This window comes from Quercus lobata, chromosome 4 (genome assembly GCF_001633185.2).
Source record: "Quercus lobata isolate SW786 chromosome 4, ValleyOak3.0 Primary Assembly, whole genome shotgun sequence".
NCBI classification, from domain to species: domain Eukaryota; kingdom Viridiplantae; phylum Streptophyta; class Magnoliopsida; order Fagales; family Fagaceae; genus Quercus; species Quercus lobata.
This window is the reverse complement of record NC_044907.1, coordinates 53,503,559-53,521,647: the sequence shown is the minus strand read 5'-3', so window position 1 is coordinate 53,521,647 and position 18,089 is coordinate 53,503,559. Positions and strand designations below refer to the sequence as shown.

The following is an 18,089-nucleotide window of genomic DNA, read 5'->3' as shown; positions in this document are numbered from 1 at the left end:
CCTTTCTTCCGCCCCTGGTCTTGTCGAGAATCCTCCTGTCGGTCTCTTTTCTTGGGCCTATCTTCTCGCGATAATAGTGCGTCTTCAGCGTTCATATATTTGGTGGCCCTGTAAAGGACCTCCGACATGGTCTTGGGGTCGTTTTTGTATAGGGAGAACAAAAACTTACCCCCCTTTAGTCCGTTTGTGAATGCTGCTACCAATATCTTGTCGTCGGCTTCGTCGATCGAGAGTGCTTCTTTGTTGAAGCGTGATATGTAGGCCCTTAACGTCTCCTCTTCCCGTTGCTTGATATTCATCAAACAAGCCGTGGATTTCTTGTACCGATGTCCTCCGATGAAATGCGTAGTAAATTGAGCGCTTAGCTCCTTGAAGGTGCTGATGGAGTTGGGCGCTATCCGGCTGAACCAAATCCTTGCTGCGCCCTTCAGGGTTGTAGGAAAGGCCCTGCACATAATCGCGTCTGCCACTCCCTGAAGGTGCATCAGGGTCTTGAAGGTCTCTAGGTGATCTAGAGGGTCCTTGACTCCGTCGTAACTATCCATACTTGGCATACGGAACTTATTTGGCAGGGGGAAGGAGTTAACAGCTGCTGTGAATGGTGAGTCAGTCCGGTTGACAAGGTCGTCAAGATCACTTGACACTCGCCCCTTGAGAGCGCTCATCATCACATCCATCTGCTCCTTCATCGCCTGCATCTCCGCGATGATGGATTGTGGGGCAGTGTCCGTCGGGGAAGGGATGCTTATGTCCCGTCTTACTGGTTTGCTCGGGGCGTTACTCCCCTGTGGTCCGTCCTGATTTCTCCTTTCGGCGCTGTTTCCCTCTTGATCCGCTCCTTGGTTACTGACCGCGGCATTCTTTTGGTTCAGCTGCTCTTGTAGGTCGTGGTTTTGCTTGGTGAGGCGCTCTACGGCTGCGGCGAGCGTCCTGACCTGTCTCTCAAGGGCCGTCGTAGGGGCTTCTTCCTGAACGTCATTCGTGGTTGCCATTGAGCGAGTGAGTACCATGTAACTCTTTTGTCTGGGAATCTACGAAGTACTATACGTCTCTCGTTCTTTCCCACAGACGGCGCCAACTGATGACGTTGAGAATTGTCACCAATGAGTCGCACTGTACTCGCGAGTCAACGAACCTGCACAACAAGAACGAACGGGAGAAAAACCCTTAGAGAGCACCGGTGTGGTGCCGGCCAAAAGTTCTCCGAAGGTCAAGTTAGAATTCGTCCCTTGAGTTATTTTTTAAAGGCGTTAGAGAGGGTCAATTAATCTTACCTTGATTTGCGTGAAAGTTACTCCTTTTATAGCAGTGGAGAGGTGGCTTTTCTTCTTGACCTCCAGATCTTTCCAATGTGGGACTCTGATACCATTTCCCTTATTGGATCTTAAGGCTTTTCCAGGCAATAGAGATTTCGGGCTATGGGCCCTTACTATGTCTGTCCATGATGGGCCTTTAGGGAGCGTGGGTCCCGCTTTACACAGACCAAACAGTACCTATCCGTCAGGCCCATTAAGATAGGCCCACCAGACTAAATCTTACCATCTTCACTAATAGTAATACTTTCTCAACTCTATTCTTATACCTTTTCTTTTTCATTTATTATTGTTTTTATTAAATTGGGGATTAATGGGTTCTTCTGAATCCAATCCCTTGACGCTTTCTTTGTTAGCCGAGAAATTCCCTTAACAACGACATATAATAAACAGTTTTTTTTTTTTCCTTTATAGGAACATATAATAAACAGTTAAGTTCAAGTCTGGTCAAGTTTGGCTAGCTACCTAGAATCTTTACTGAGTCACCGGATAACATTTTATGCACAAACATTTTTTTTTTTTTTTTTATAACTCTATAGTTAGTAAGCAGGGCGATTTGAAATTTTGAACATCTCTATATAGGGTTTATCTCAAAAAAATAAATAAATAAATAAATAAAAAAAGACATCTCTTTCTAAAACACGAGAGCCGGCTACATTGGCGTGTTAAATGAATATGTAAAGTAAACCCCGGTCTTATTCATCTACTCTTTTACATGTCATTTTCAAATGGGAAACCCTGGCTGTACCTGGTTTTATAATTCTACTATGATATGAATAGCTAGTTGTTTGTCTTGGTAGTTGGTAAGTAACCGAGTTAGATACGTTTTCTCCTTCTTCACAATAAATTTCAATCATTTTTTGGTGCCATTTCCTAGTTTTTCCTCCGTTTAGTTAGTCTTCTAGAGACACTATGGACAGGTTTGGATAGAGTTTGCGTTTGCGGCAGTTGTAAGTTTGCATTTTTGTGTGGGTCTCATGCACTGTTTACGGGACCTACAAGTACGAATTTCAGTAAATTTTTCTTTAAAACTCACGACACTATTCACATATTTAAAAATTATTTTACTATAGCGTTTTCAGTTTTCAGCAATAAGTGGTATCCAAATAGATCATATTTATGTATACACTTATGATAGTATAGATATTCATCCTTTGTAACTTTGTTCCACTTACACAACAAAAGCCTATCCTATCTACTGACCCAATAGAAATATTTGCATTCTTCTTTGTCTTTCGGGCTATCAACAAGCTATATATGGTAAACCCTACTTCATATGTAATAAACCAATTGTGGATATCATCCTCAAAAGTGAAAGAAAACTGTGGTTCTTGGAGAGAATATTATAGAAGAGAAAGGAAATGAGAATTATGTATCTTGTATTGTATAGATTACATGTAATACATCATATATATGATAACCAATCATAACTGATTAGGTGCCAAAAACTCTATCCTAACAGAATTGTTTAATATCCAATAGAATAGAGACACGTGGACTTAACAATGTAACTAACTAACAACCCAAGCCTTATCCTAAACTACATACAGGTTTACAACACTATGAAAAAACTACAAGTCATTTAAGCAACATTGATACAACTTTGAGCATGTCTGTTAACTGATGCTTTGCGAACTGATTTAACTGATGCAACACCATCCTTTACAACCCCCCTCAAATGAAGGGGAGAAAGCCCCACGAGTTTGAAAGAAAGAGCATGAAACCGAGGGGAAGGCAAGCTCTTGGTAAACAGATCAGCCAATTGGTCCAAGGTGGAAATATACTTGATGACCATATCCCTAGTCAAAACTTTCTCTCGAACAAAATGATAATCCACTTCAATATGTTTAGTTCTGGCATGAAAAATGGGATTAGAAGCTAAAGAAAGAGCTGAGACATTGTCACACCATAAAATGGGAGGATGATACAAATAAACCCCTAAGTCTTTGAAAAGCATCCTCAGCCAATATAACTCTACAGTGGTAATAGCAAGGGATCTGTACTCAGCCTCAATTGAAGATCTAAACACAACTAAATGTTTCTTAGCAGACTAAGTGATGGGAGAATTCCCTAAGAAAACAATCATGCCAGTAATAGACCTTATATCAATAGGATCCCCAGCCCAATCAGCATCATAATAGACAGATAGAGTGAGAGGACCAGACCTAAAATAGATGCCCAACTGAAGAGTGCCCCACTTAGACAATAAATCTTTGGCATACTTAAACTAATGCACAAAGATACCATCAGTGGTATACTCAATCTGCAGACCCAAGAAGTAACTCAAAAGACCCAAATCTTTGAGAGCAAAAGAAACACCAAGTTGCCTGATAATCTCGGTAACAAAAGCACCATGATTGCCAGTAATAATAATGTCATCCACATACAGAAGCAAATAAACAACATGATCTGAATGGATGAGGATAAACAAGTTACTATCTGCACAAGAAGCATGGAAACCCAAATGGAAAAGCTGAGTGATAAGGCCTCAAAAAAGAGTAACAGGCACAACCAAAGGTTTTCAAGGCATGAAGGGGCGGTTTGTGATCATACAACTTTTCCTAAGGTGAGATAAAGTTCAAAATACAGGGAACTCTATTGAGAAGATAAACTGTAGTACTAAAAGCATATGACCAATAGGAAAGAGAAAGATTGGAATGATGAAGCATAGATAATCCACTTTCGTAATCTGCTTGTGTTTCCTCTCAGCAATACCATTCTGCTGAGGGGAATAAGGGTAGGAAAGTTGATGTTAAATACCATGCTCCAAATAAAAAGATTTGAAATTGTTATTAACAAACTCACCACCTCCATTAGACCTTAAGGTCTTGATTTTAGCAATAAATTGAGTTTCAATTAAGGACTTGAAATGCAAGAATACCTTGAACACATCAGACTTCCTCTTTAATAAAAACAACCAAGTAAAACGAGTAAAGTCATCAACAAAAATCACATAAAATTTGTGTTCAAGAACAGAAGTCACAGGAGCAGGACCCCATAAATCATAATGAACTAATTGAAAGGAATATTCAGTACTTGATACATGTTTATGAAAAGGAGGCTTGTGCATTTCAGCACTTATACAAGATGTACACTTCGAACATATATCACTAACAGTAGAAAGCTTGACAAAAGGATAGGGAGACATAGCATAATGTAAAACCTTTGCACAAGGGTGTCCAAGCCTATTGTGCCAAAGTAAAGTCTGAGGAGACATTGCAACAAAGCCACTAGAACTAACATGAGAAGGAAATGAGGAAGGCAGAGAGGCAAAAGAAGGTATAGGGTAGACTCCATCCTTACTCAACCCTCTATAAAGAACCTTCCCCGTAGGCAAATTCTGAATTGAGAACTGATATGCATCAAAAAAACAAAATACATTATTTTGAAGACATAATTTGTGTACATATAACAAGTTTGAAGCAATTTGAGGAACCCAAAGTATGTTATTCAAACAGAAATTGTGAGAAGGAGTGATTAGCTTACCATTTCCAATATGTGTCACTAGTAATTCTTGCCCATTGCCAATTGTTATAGACTTAGCAGTTGTAGGTTGCTGAGCAAGAGAAAGTTGAGACAAATTTGGTGTGATATGATCAGAAGCACCACTGTCAGTCAGCCAGTTTTGATTCTGATTAGCACTTGTAGTTGCAACCATTGATCTTGCAGCCATGGAGACAAGTTTAGCTAGAGCATGTCTACCTTGGTTAGCAAAATTCATGCGATGGTAGCAATCCAAAGCAAAATGACCATTTTTACCATAGATTTGACATGCAACTTTCTGTCCCTAAGAAGAATTGGACTTGGTCTGTGGAAAAGAAGTGAATTAATGATCACTAACTTGATTATTGCTATTATGAAATTAACCACCTCCTAGTGTTTTAAAAAAAAAATTAACCACCTCTAGAGAATTGATTGCCACCTCTGCCATTGCCACGACCTCTATTATTACCATTCTTGCCTCTTCCTCTCGTAAAACCTTGACTGAATTGATTGACTGCCATAGCCAAAGATGTAGAATCCCTGAGATCTGAATTGATTGACCTCTTCTTAATTGATCTTTCTTCAACATTCAAGAGTGTATTCAATTCTTCAAGTGTAAAGATGTCATTCCCAATTCTGATTGTAGAATAGAATGCATCATATTTTGATAGTAGGGCTTTAAGAGCTAGATGGATTAGCTCTTCTTCATCAACACAAACTGCTACAGCCCTAAGCTTATCTCTGACTTCTTCAATTCGTTGGAAGAAAGAATCCATAGATTTTGAGCCCTTCTTGATGCTCATTAGCTCATCTCTCAAACTGAGAACATGAGATTGTGACACTGATGCAAACCTTTTCTCAAGCACTTTCCAAACTCCTCATCCAAATTTCTGGCCTACAGTAAGAGCCAAGATTGATGGAGAGAGAGTTGAACTAAGGAAAGTGAACAAGGCCTGTTCACAAATCTTCCATCGAAAAAACTCTGGATTAACTTCAGTTGTAAAGTTTCCTGAGCTATCCTTAAGAAAAGGATCTGGTGCATGATTATCATCATTGATGAAATTGATCATTGAATATGCTACCAAAATCACTTCGATTTGATGTCTCCACACCATATAATTGTTGTAGTCAAGCTTCACAGTAACCATACTTACCATATTTGACAAAAGTAGCAGAGAAGGATTAACACCATGAGTGATTGAAGAACTCGAGGTTGATCCTGTTGTTGTAGAGGATGAAGAACTAGCAGAAGACGCCATTAATGGAGCTCTAATAAGATGAAAGAAAACTGTGGTTCTTAGAGAGAATATTCTAGAAGAGAAAGGAAAAGAGAATTTTGTATCTTGTATTGTATAGATTACATGTAATACATCATATATATGCTAACCAATCATAACTAATTAGACACCAAAAACTCTATCCTAACAGAATTGTTTAGTGTCCAATAGAATAGAGACACATGGACTTAACAGTGTAACTAACTAACACTCCAAGCCTTATCCTAAACTACATACAGGTTTACAACACTATGAATAAACTACAAGTCGTTTAAGTAGCACTAATACAACTTTGAGCTTGTCTATTAACTGATTTAACTGATGCAGCACCATCCTTTACAAAAAGTACTACCTCCTTAATCCAAGAGGAGTTTTCTCAGGTCCATGGCGTGAAGGAAGATATAAAAGACTTGGAAAGTAAGCTCACTAGTATCCAAGGTGTGGTTGAAGATGCAGAGAACAAGCAAGTGAATGATCCACATCTGAAAGATTGGCTCAAAAAGCTCCAGGAGGCAGCTTTTGATGCAGAAGATGCATTGGATACTATTACAACAGAAGCCTTTCTTTGGAAACAAAGGCAGAAGGAAGATATAATCCAGCCTCATCTGAGTAAATCCAAAATATCCTATAAACATGATGCAATACATTGTGTCAAAAAGATTACAGAAACATTCAATAGGATTGCCAAAGAAATGGAAGGTTTTCATCTTGACATCAAAGTTAATGGCCGTGAGATTGAGAGCCCAAACTACACAGGCTATTTTGTGGACAAGTCAAATGTAGTTGACAGGGAGGATGATAAAGAAAGGATAACACATATGCTACTATTGAATGAATTCGATAAAGAAGGAGAAATTTCTGTGATTCCCATCATCGGTATGGGGGGGCTTGGGTAAAACAACACTTGCTTAGCTTGTTTTCAACGACAACAGCGTAACTGGCCATTTTGAATCCAGGATGTGGGTTTGTGTCACAATCCAATTTGACCTGACCAGGATTCTAAAAGAAATGATACAATTTCATTCCAAGATGAAATTGGATGACATCTCCACAAGCCACCTGCAGTCCCAGCTTCTAGAATACTTGGCAAGACAACATTTCTTACTTGTTCTAGATGATGTCTGGACCGTGGATTACCTAAAATGGAAGCCCCTAAAGGATCTCTTGAAACAAGGGGCAAAGGGAAGCAAATTCTTGGTCATCAGTCGGATTACCAAGGTTAAGGATATCATAGGCACACAACATTCCCATCTTTTGGGGTATTTGTCGAAAGAGGAATGCTAGTCCTGTAGGAAATTAACCCAAAATTCTCAACCTGTGAGAAACAAAAAATAGAGAAAACACAGGCCAAAAAAAAAACAATCACACGCACAAGACAATATTTACATGGTTCGGCAATTTGCCTACGCACAAGATTCACAATTGGCTACAAAACTGGCCAAAAAAATGAGCAATCCGGCTTGGGCAAGCCTAAGCCTCCACTCCATGGACTAAGCCTCATAAAATCTCCCATTAAAAACCACGCAACATTATTTGGGTCATCAACCGGATCAAACACAACTAGACTCTACAAAACCCAACAAATCTCCCACTTAGAGACTAGTTCAATCACCAACATCAACCGTAATCCTCCAAAACACAATCCCTCATCCCTACAACTCATCCTCCTATCCTCAAGCTAGAAGGCCAACTAAAGCTGCACACAGCTTCAGCTTCTCAATAGTGACACCCTTAGTCAACATGTTTGTCGGGTTCTTAGATCCACAAATCTTCTCAAGTATTACCAGCTTATCTTCAACAAGGTAACAGATAAAGTGGTATTTTGTCTGTATATGTTTCGACTTTGAATGAAAAGTCGAATTTTTGGCTAAAAAGATTGCACTCTGACTATCACTATGTAAAATGCCCATCTCCTGCTTTTTACCCAATTCATCTAAGAAACCATGTAGCCAAATCATCTCCTTTCCGATTTCAGTTGCTGCAACATACTCAGCTTCTGTAGTAGACAAAGTGACAATCTTTTGTAGATTTGAAGCCCATGATATAGCTGTACCATCCAAAGTAAAAACAAACCCAATGGTACTCTTTCTACTATCAATATCACCAGTAAAATCAGCATCTACATAACCCTGCAGTTTCAAACTTGCACCTGTGAAGCAAAGACATGTATCTAATAAACCCTTCAGATATCTCAGAAACCACTTGACTGCCTCCCAATGCTGCTTTCCTGGCACTCATGTATCTAATGAACCCTTCAGATATCTCAGAAACCATTCATGAATCTACTCACAACTCCCACTGCATGTGCAATGTATGGCCTTGTACACACCATAGCATTCATCAAGCTGCCAATAGCTAAGGCATAGAGCACCTTACTCATATGGTCCCTTTCTTCTTCTGTCTTCGGTGACTGTTCTTTGCTTAGTTTGAAATGACTACCCAAGGGTGTGCTCACTAGTTTAGCTTCATTCATGTTGAATCTGCTGAGAACTTTCTTCACATACTCTAACTGTGAAAGCTTCAATGTACCATTAGCCTTGTCACTAATGATTCTCATACCAAGGATTTGCTTTGCAACTCCCAAATCCTTCAATGCAAACTGTTTCGACAATTGCTTATTTAGATTATTAATCTCCTCTATGCTAGGGATGGCAATTTTTGCCCGACCCGCAGGTACCCGACCCGGCCCAGCCCAACCCTAATGGGCCGGGTTTTACCCGGTCTGATTAGGAATAGGGTCGGGTATGTGTTTTTTTAAAAAAAAAAAAAAACCCAAAGCAGGTCTGGGTCGGGTCCAGGTTTTATCAAAAAAAATTTGAAACCTGACTCGAAACCCAACCCAGATATAACCCAGTTACCCTAAAATTACAAAAAACCCCCTATAACTGACCCTAAGTCCATTATTTTTTTCAACAACAGCTCACGCCTCCCTCGGTCCCTCCTCACCCTCACTCCATCATTTCAGCTCACGCCTCCCTTAGTCCTCTCCCACTCTCACTCACTCACTCTCTTCTCCTCTGACCACCACAGCCACAATCGAGCCTTACTCACTCACCTCTCTTCTCACCACGATAGCCCCAACCAAGCCCAGAAAACCTGTAAACAGGCGATGCAGGTGCAGCATCATCTGATGGACATTTCGTACTCAACATTTCCTTCACCCTCTAATCGAAACCCCCACTATCCCTCAGCAAATTCAAAGCCACCAAACCCCCAAACAACTTGTCGTTGAAGAATATTTGTTGTCATTATTTCTATTTAAACATGTATATTCAACGATTTCTGTGTTTGTGATTTTGGGATTTCTGTGTTTGTGATTTTGGGTTTGTGAATCATGATTTTCTGGCTCTGTTTAGTTACCGAGAAAGTGAGAAAAAGGAGGAATCGTTAGAGTTTTAATTATTCATTGCTTTGATTCAATTCTCATGTATTTTTTTGGTTTATAGTTTGATTTTGAGGTTTTTGAATAAGTTTAGTTACTAAACTGTGATTAGATTTTCGTTAGGGTTTAGGCTTCAATTCTTTTTTCTTTTTTTTTTCTTCGGTTGGGCCATGGATTGGCCTAAATCTGGTTGACCGAAACGGGGCCTGTAGGGCCCAACGGGGCAGGTTTAGGCTCCAAAAGAAAAAAAAAATTGTTTAATAAATAGGCCGAGTCTGGGCCGCAGGTTCAAGCCCACAAGTCGGGTCCGGGTATGAAAAAACCCAGCCCGAACCTGACCCGTTTCCATTCCTACTCAATGCTAGACCCTGCAATAAGCATATCATCCACATATAACAGTAATATGATGAAAGAATTGTCAAAAGACTTAATATAACAACAGTGATCAGCTTCACATCTCTTGAACCCAATTCTATGCATAAAATTGTCAAATTTCTTGTACCACTATCTAGGAGCTTGTTTTGGGCCATACAAGCTCTTTCTCAGTTTGCAGACTAGATTCTCTTATCCTTGAACAATGAACCCTTCTAGCTGAATCCTGTAAAGGTCTTCCTCCAAGTCACCATGAAAGAATGCCGTCTTCACTTCTAACTACTCAAGATGTAAATTTTCTACAGCCACGATTCCCAATACCAGTCTAATTGTTGACATCTTCACAACTGGAGAAAATATCTCTGTGTAGTCAATGTCCTCCTTCTGCTGGAACCCTTTAACAACTAATTTGGCCTTGTAACGTTTGCTACCATTATGCTCATTCTTTGTTCTATATACCCACTTGTTGTGCAAAGCCTTCTTTCCTACTAGTAATTCAGTCAATTCCCATGTTTGATTCCCCAACAAGGAATCCATTTCATCCTTCATGGCTAACTCCCACTTGCTTGAATTCTTTTCTTGCAAGGCTTCATCATAACACTCTGGCTCACCACCATCAGTCTACAGGAGATAATTTAGAGCGGGTGAATAACGCTGTAGAGGTCTAATGTTTTTGGAAGATCTGCGGACTTCAGTTATAGGTGTACTAGAATCTACTTGTGAATTTACATTCTCCTTATCTTCTTCACCCTTTTTCTGGACAGTACTTTTAGTCAATTCATCTAAGTTGACAAACTCAGATTTCTTTTGATCTATCTCTGTAACATCTAACACTACAGTTGACCTATCCTTGTACATAACCTATTCATTAAATATCACATTTCTACTCCTGATGATTTTTCTGTTTTGTTCATCCCAAAACCTATAGCCAAATTTCTCATCACCATAGCCAATGAAAAAACATATTTTAAACTTTGCATCAAGTTTACTACGAGCATCAGAATCAATATGAACATAAGAAACACAACTAAAAACTTTTAAATATGAAAACTTTACCTCTTTACTGTTCCAAACCTCCTCAAGAAGTTTGAACTCCATGGGAACTGATGGTCCTCGGTTTATTAGGTAAGCTGCAGTGCTAACAGCATTAGCCTAGAAAGTTTTTAGTAGTCCAGCATGCAACCTCATACTCCGAGCACGCTCATTGAGAGTTTTGTTCATGCGCTCAGCCATGCCATTCTGCTGTAGTGTCCTAGGAATGGTCTTCTCCATCCTAATTCCATGTGCAACACAATACTTACTGAACCCTCCATCTATGTACTCTCCTCCATTATCTGACCTTAAACATTTTACTTTCAAACATATTTTTGTCTCAACAACGGCCTTCCACTTCTTAAAAGTTTCAAATACATTCGATTTATTTTTCAAAAAATAAACTCATACCTTTCTACTTGAGTCATCAATAAAAGTGATGTAGTACCTTGAACCTCCAAGGGATGCAACCAGAGAAGGGCCCTCATAAATCAATGTGTATTAACTCCAATTTTTTAGCCTTTGGTGTCCTACCAGTTTTCAAGAAGCTCTCCTTTTTTTGCTTTCCTAAGATGCAACTTTCACACATGTCAAAATCAATGGACGTCAATTCTGGTACTTTCCTTTTGACAGCAGCATCTTCATCCCTTTCTCACTCATGTGACTAAGTCCGTGATGCCATAAGCTTGTATCAGTAATTGAATCAGTAACTACAATTGTGTCTCTTGGACTTGAGGTCATATATAGAGTACCAGTCTTCTTTTCACGAGCCAATACCCTAGCTCCCTTTGTAACCTTTCAAGTACCACCAACAAATAGTATTGCATGTCCTTCATCATCAAGTTGTCCAATAGAAATCAGATTCCTCCTCATGTTAGGAATATGTCAAACCTTCTCCAGTAACCAAACAAACCATTAGGTAACAATATCCGGAAGTCTCCCATACCCACAACATCCAAGGCTAAACCATTAGCCAAATACACCTTACCAAAATCACCTGCAATATAATTCTGTATGATTTCTCAATGTGGAGTGGTATGAAACGAAACTCTTGAGCCCAAAACCCAATCATCAAGTGGACTGTCTACTGCAAGAAGTAATGCATCTTGTACCTCTTCTATTACAGCATTAGCAGAGGCATCTTCATTCTTCTTCTTAGGACTTTTACATTGCCCCCTAAAGTGACCTGTTTTTCCACAGTTCCAGCATTGTACTTGTTGGCCTGATCTAGATTTAATTCTGTTCTGATTAGAATTTCTAAATTTTGATCTGCCCCGATTTGAATTTATGTCATGTGACTAAGTCTGCAATGCCATAAGCTTGTATCAGTACTTGAATCAGTAACTACAATTATGTCTCTTGGACTTGAGGTAATATATAGAGTACCAGTCTTCTTTTCACGAGCCAATACCCTTGCTCCCTTTGTAACCTTCCAAGTACCACCAACAAATAGTATTGCATGACCTTCATCATCAAGTTGTCCAATAGAAATCAGATTCCTCCTCAGGTCAAGAATATGTCAAACCTTCTCCAGTAACCAAACAGACCATTGGGTAACAATATCCGGACATCTCTCATACCCACAACATCTAAGGCTAAACCATCAGCCAAATACACCTTACCAAAATCACCTGCAACATAATTCTGTATGATTTCTCGATGTGGAGTGGTATGAAATGAAACTCCTGAGCCCAAAACCCAATCATCAAGTGGACTGTCTTCTGCAAAAAGTAATGCATCGTATACCTCTTCTATTACAGCATTAGCAAAGGCATTTTCATTCTTCTTCTTAGGACTTTTGCATTGCCCCCTAAAGTGACCTGTTTTCCCATAGTTCCAGCATTGTACTTGTTGGCCTGATCTAGATTTACTTCTGTTCTGATTAGAATTTCTAAATTTTGATCTGCCCCGATTTGAATTTCTGTCATTACCTCTGCCTCTTGTCTCAAGGTTTAGGGCAAAACCAGATCCTGGGGTTTCACCTGCATCTCTTCTGCGAATTAAATCTCGTATGTCATTGTACTTCAATTTTTCCTTTCCTGTAGAATTACTTACTATCATCCTCATTGCCTCTCAACTGTTTGGCAAAGAAGCCAAAACGATCAGTGCACGAATCTCATCATCAAAATCAATTTCTATAGACGACAATTGATTTGTGATGGTGTTAAATTCGTTCAGATGTTGTACTACTAATGCATTCTCTGCCATCTTCAAATTGAACAATTTCTTCATCAAATGCACCTTGTTATTTGCTGACGGCTTTTCGTACATACCAAACAAGGCCTTCATCAGATCTGCTATAGTCTTCTCCTTTACAACATTGTGTGCAACAGACCTAGACAGAGTTAACCTCATAACTCCTAGTACCTGTCTGTCAAGAAAAGCTCATTCCTCAGCCTTCATAGTCTCAAGTTTTGTCCCCAAAAGAGGCAAATGCAATTTCCTCCCATAGAGATAATCTTCAATCTGCATCCTTTAATACGCAAAGTCTGTGCCATCAAAATTTTCTATTCCAGACGCCTTTCCTGCTTCCTCTACCATTACTCCCACTCAAACCTAACCCTAGGCTCTGATACCAGTTGTAGGGAATTAACCCGAAATTCCCAACCTGTGAGAAACAAAAAATAGAGAAAACACACCAAAGAAAAACAATCACATGCACGAGACAATGTTTACGTGGTTCAGCAATTTGCCTACGTTCACGGAGTTGCAAGGATTTCACTATTATCAAGGAAAAATTACAAAGTGCAGCAGTACAGTGTTTAGGTCTCTCAAGAACGACAACAACATAATAAAACCCTAATCACCAAAAAACGGTTTTTACATCCTGCACACAGGATTCACAATGGGCTATAAAACGGCCAAAAAAATGAGCGCTCCAGCTTAGACCTATCGGCCCAAGCCTCCACTCCATGGACTAAGCCTTAGAAAATCTCCCATTAAAAACCACGCAGCATTATTAGGGTCGGGTCGGGTCGTCAACCGGATTAAACACAACTAGGCTCCACAAAGCCCAACAGGTCCTTGTTTGCAAAAATTGCATTTTAGGGTGAAAGTTTGTCTAGCCAAAGGCAAAAAGTTTTGGAAGACATTGGTAGACAAATCGTCAGAAAGTGCAAAGGTCTCCCATTGGCAGTCAAAGCAATGGGAGGTCTCTTGCGTGGTTGTGTTGATGATGTAAAAAAATGGCAGAAAATTCAAAGCAGTGAAATGTGGGAGATAGAGAACCAGAACTCTAGAAATGGCAAGCCCAAAATTTTGGCTATTCTGAAATTGAGCTATGACCATCTACCTTCTCATCTAAAGCGTTGTTTCTCCTACTGCTCCTTATTTCCTAAGGCCTACGTTTTCCACAAGGAAGAATTGGATTCAATTGGTCAAGCTCTAGCTTGCGCAAAGGTTTATACAAGCTCAAGAATAAGGGATGGAGGAGGAGATTGGAATTGCATATTTTGATGAGCTCTTAGTAAGATCTTTCAAGTTTCAGTCATTGACGACAAGGAGATATTCAACATGCATGATCTTATCCATGAATTGGCACTATCAATTTCAAGCCCCAATTGTTGTCTGATAAATGATAACAGGTCATACAGTTTCTCTGAACAATCTCATCATGTGAGCTTGCTTGGTAAAGATGTCGAGCAGCCTATGTTGACGATTGTTGAGAATGCTAGGAAGCTGCGGTCACTTCTATTTCCTAGTCACTACCTGAAAAACTTTGGTCAAGCCCTTGACAGAGCATTTCATACAATGAGATACTTCCGGACCTTGGATCTTAGTTCAAGTATGATCTTGGAATTGCCCAGCTCAATTGATGAGTTGAAGTTGTTACGCTACCTTGACCTCTCTAGAACAGAAATCAAATTTCTGCCCAACTCAATTTGTAATCTCTATAATTTGGAAACACTGAAACTCTTGGGGTGCCCTTGGCTTTTCAAATTGCCCAAGGACCTTGGGAACTTGGTTAATTTGCGACATATGGAGCTCGAGGATTTATTCTGGTTCAAGTTCTCCGTCCTGCCTCCAAAAGTGGGGAACTTAACCCGTCTGCAGAATTGGCATGCATTTCGGGTTGGCAACAAGATTGGATACAGAATTGAAGAACTGAAGAACATGGCATATCTCTCAGGAACATTACATATCTCACAGCTAGAAAATGTGGTTAATGTAGTGGAGGCTAAGATGAATGAGAAGAAGTACCTTAGGAAGTTGGTGTTTGAATGGAGTGACAGGGTTGTCAATACACATGATGATGCAACTGAAAAAATTGTACTTGAAGGCCTACAACCTCACTCAAACCTCAAAGAGCTCCAAATTTGTCAATACAGGGGCAATGAATTTCCAGCTTGGATGAGAGAAGGGCAGCTCCAAAATTTGGTTAGTATTACCTTGAATGATTGCACAAATTGCAAAACTCTCACTCTTGGTGAGATACCCAATCTTCGAGTTCTCTGCGTCAAAGGTATGCAGGAGTTGGAGAAATGGCCAGAGGTCAGATGCCCTTTCCCTCTCACGGCTAAAGTTTAGCAACTGCCCCAAACTGAGGGAGCTACCCAACTGCTTTCCAAAGTTGAGAACTTTGAAGATCAAAAGCTGCAAATCCCTAAGGGCTCTTCCAGTGGCCCCAAGTTTGATGTTTCTAACTCTTATTGACAATCTTATTCTGGAGGATTGGAGTGAAGTAGTGACGGCTTGGGAGCCTATGTGTGGGTCCTGGTTTAATTTGTTGGAACTGAATGTAACAAGCTGCCCCAAGTTACAGACACTGCCAATAGACTTCGCTCCACAAAAGTTGGAGATCAGTGGGTGTGAGTTATTAGTTGCTCTCCCACAACCACATTTTGCTGAACGTCTTCAGCATTTAGCACTGGATGCATGTCTTGATGGAACATTAGTGAGGGCAATAGCAAATACTAGCTCTCTATACTCACTGGTTATATCCGGCGTCTCAAACCTCACCTCACTTCCACAATGGCCCCAGCTTCCTGGCCTCAAGGCATTGTACATTCGTGATTGCAAAGATCTGATGTCTTTGTCCGAAAGCAAAGAAGCGTCACTGTCAACTTTGTTATCTCTCACACTACTTTCCATTCGAAACTGTCCAATGCTTGTGAAATTAACAGAGGAGCTACCTGCTACGCTGGAGTGTTTAAGTATTGGCTCATGCCCCTTTCTACAGTCTCTAGGCCCCAAGGAGATACTGAAAAGCCTCCCTTCGCTCAAAGACCTTTACATTGAGGACTGCCCTATGCTCCAGTCCTTGCCTGAAGATGGGCTTCCTAGCTCTCTTCAACATTTGCAAATACAAAGATGTCCACTATTGACAGAGCGTTGTCAAATGGAGGAAGGAGGTGGAGGAGGTCCAGATAGGCCAAAGGTTATGCACATTCCTGACCTGGAGATTGATTTCCCTACAGCTTCTTCAACATCAGCTTAGTATCACTTTCTTCCACACTTGGGAGGTTAGTACTTCGCATACTATACACTGTTTCACTAATTACTATTATCATAGAATGTCAACTATTTACCACCATAGATTCTAATATGCCAACTAACTATGTAGTCTTTGAAATATACTAACATTTTCTACATGAACTTACTCTATTTAATTTGTTTGGATGGAATTTATGTTTCTCTGGACCTGGTAAAATGGAATATTAATATTTATTGCTACAGAAAATTTTCCCCTAATTGTGACATGAAGTCTTGAACTTCCCTGCATAAAACCAAGATTTAAACGTTCAAACTGCAACCTCTTCACATTCACACTTTGTGTGTGTGTGTCTTATAGCATTGTTTCTCTGCTTCTTTTGACCTTTTTGTGTTTTGCCTCACACATGCAACATGCTATAGTATTTATTATGGCTTTTTCTATCAGTTTCTCCAGATGTGAACTTGCAGTGAAGATTAAACCACAATTGAATAAACCAAAAAAATAAAACTAAAAATTGAGAATCTGTATATTTATGTTAGCATTATAAGCTTAACAAGAATTCTCCTTAAAAGTTATTAATATATTTCATTTGTTTCAGCGATAGAATAAATGATGCACACCAGGCTAAAAACAAACCAAATTCATCTTGCTTAAAGCAAAATCAAAAGGTAAAAGGCAAAACATTCTCTTTTTCTTGACTCCACCTTGTGTTAGTGTATGAGCTAATCACACCATAATATGGTGCTCTCTCATGTATCTTATTCCATCCTTTTTTTTATATATATAATTATCTTATTCCACCCTTAAAAAGATGGTTTGCTTCACAATTCGATTATGTTGTTTGGTAGTGTTATTGAGAAAGAACCAACTCATCGTTGTCCAACTCTTTGCACTGCAAACAAAACTTCTCTGACTGAAAAATCTATGATTTAATTGATAGAAATAAATTTATCCAAAATATAATTAGATACGTGCTAATCATCAGCTTGTAAAGAAGTTCACTTCTTTTAATCCCAAGAGTTAAACACAATTGACTGCAGACCACACACCATGAAATGAAGCTTACTGTTTCAAATCTCTCTCTCCTAACCCCTGGGACAAACCTCAATCATTTAAGAGAGAAAGAGAGAGTATCACTCCCCACATTTAACTACCTATATGTGACATTGACTTTTTTTAGTCTTCATGAATCCATTTACCTTAGTATGGAGAAGAGGTATATTCTCATTTTGTAAATAATGTTCTTGATCGTGTTAGAATTGATTCACAGTTTTTATAAGGGCCAACTACAGAAGCTGTTGATGAGGTACTAAATGAACCAAAAGCAGAACAGGAAGAGACCGGATCCAAAAAGGTTATTGCCTTTCTTTTTTTGATAGGTACAAAAGTTACCATCTTTCTCAATCTGATCATCTTAAAATTCTCTTTGCCTTGAACAATAATTTCTCATTATGTTTTATCTATTATGAAGGATTCTTCCAATGAATTCTATAAACAAGCATCAGGTCTCCACAACTAGTAGATGAGGAAGAAGAAGGAAAAAGAAACTCATTTGGTCCCTAGGTCAGCCTCAAAGAAGCACACAGAAGCTGCAGAGAAGAAACACGTAAAACCATCAATCTGTCATCCTACATTCCTACTACAGAACTTGAAAAGTCATCAGTTGCAGTAACTACTCCAACATATGAAACTACTGGATTAAATGCTCCACCAATGGTTGGGCATGAAGAGGCTTCTACTGTGTCTAATGACAGTGAGGATGATGATATGGAGTCCTTCTACACTTGGGAGCCAAT

At 39.4% G+C, this 18,089-nt stretch overlaps 2 protein-coding genes across 2 annotated transcripts; one reads left to right on the top strand and one right to left on the bottom strand.

Moving 5' to 3' along the window:
* Positions 1 to 5,206: 5,206 nt before the first annotated feature.
* LOC115985448 lies at positions 5,207 to 6,055 on the bottom strand. The gene is made up of 2 exons (XM_031108382.1): positions 5,745 to 6,055; positions 5,207 to 5,615 (listed from the first exon to the last, which is right to left on the bottom strand). The coding sequence occupies exons 1-2, from the start codon at positions 6,053 to 6,055 to the stop codon at positions 5,207 to 5,209; spliced, it is 720 nt and encodes a 239-aa protein (XP_030964242.1).
* Positions 6,056 to 6,073: 18 nt separating this feature from the next.
* On the top strand, positions 6,074 to 16,296 carry LOC115985447 (putative disease resistance protein RGA1). Its single transcript, XM_031108381.1, has 4 exons — positions 6,074 to 6,089; positions 6,401 to 6,949; positions 14,347 to 15,350; positions 15,529 to 16,296. The coding sequence occupies exons 1-4, from the start codon at positions 6,074 to 6,076 to the stop codon at positions 16,294 to 16,296; spliced, it is 2,337 nt and encodes a 778-aa protein (XP_030964241.1).
* The last annotated feature ends 1,793 nt before the right edge of the window (positions 16,297 to 18,089 follow it).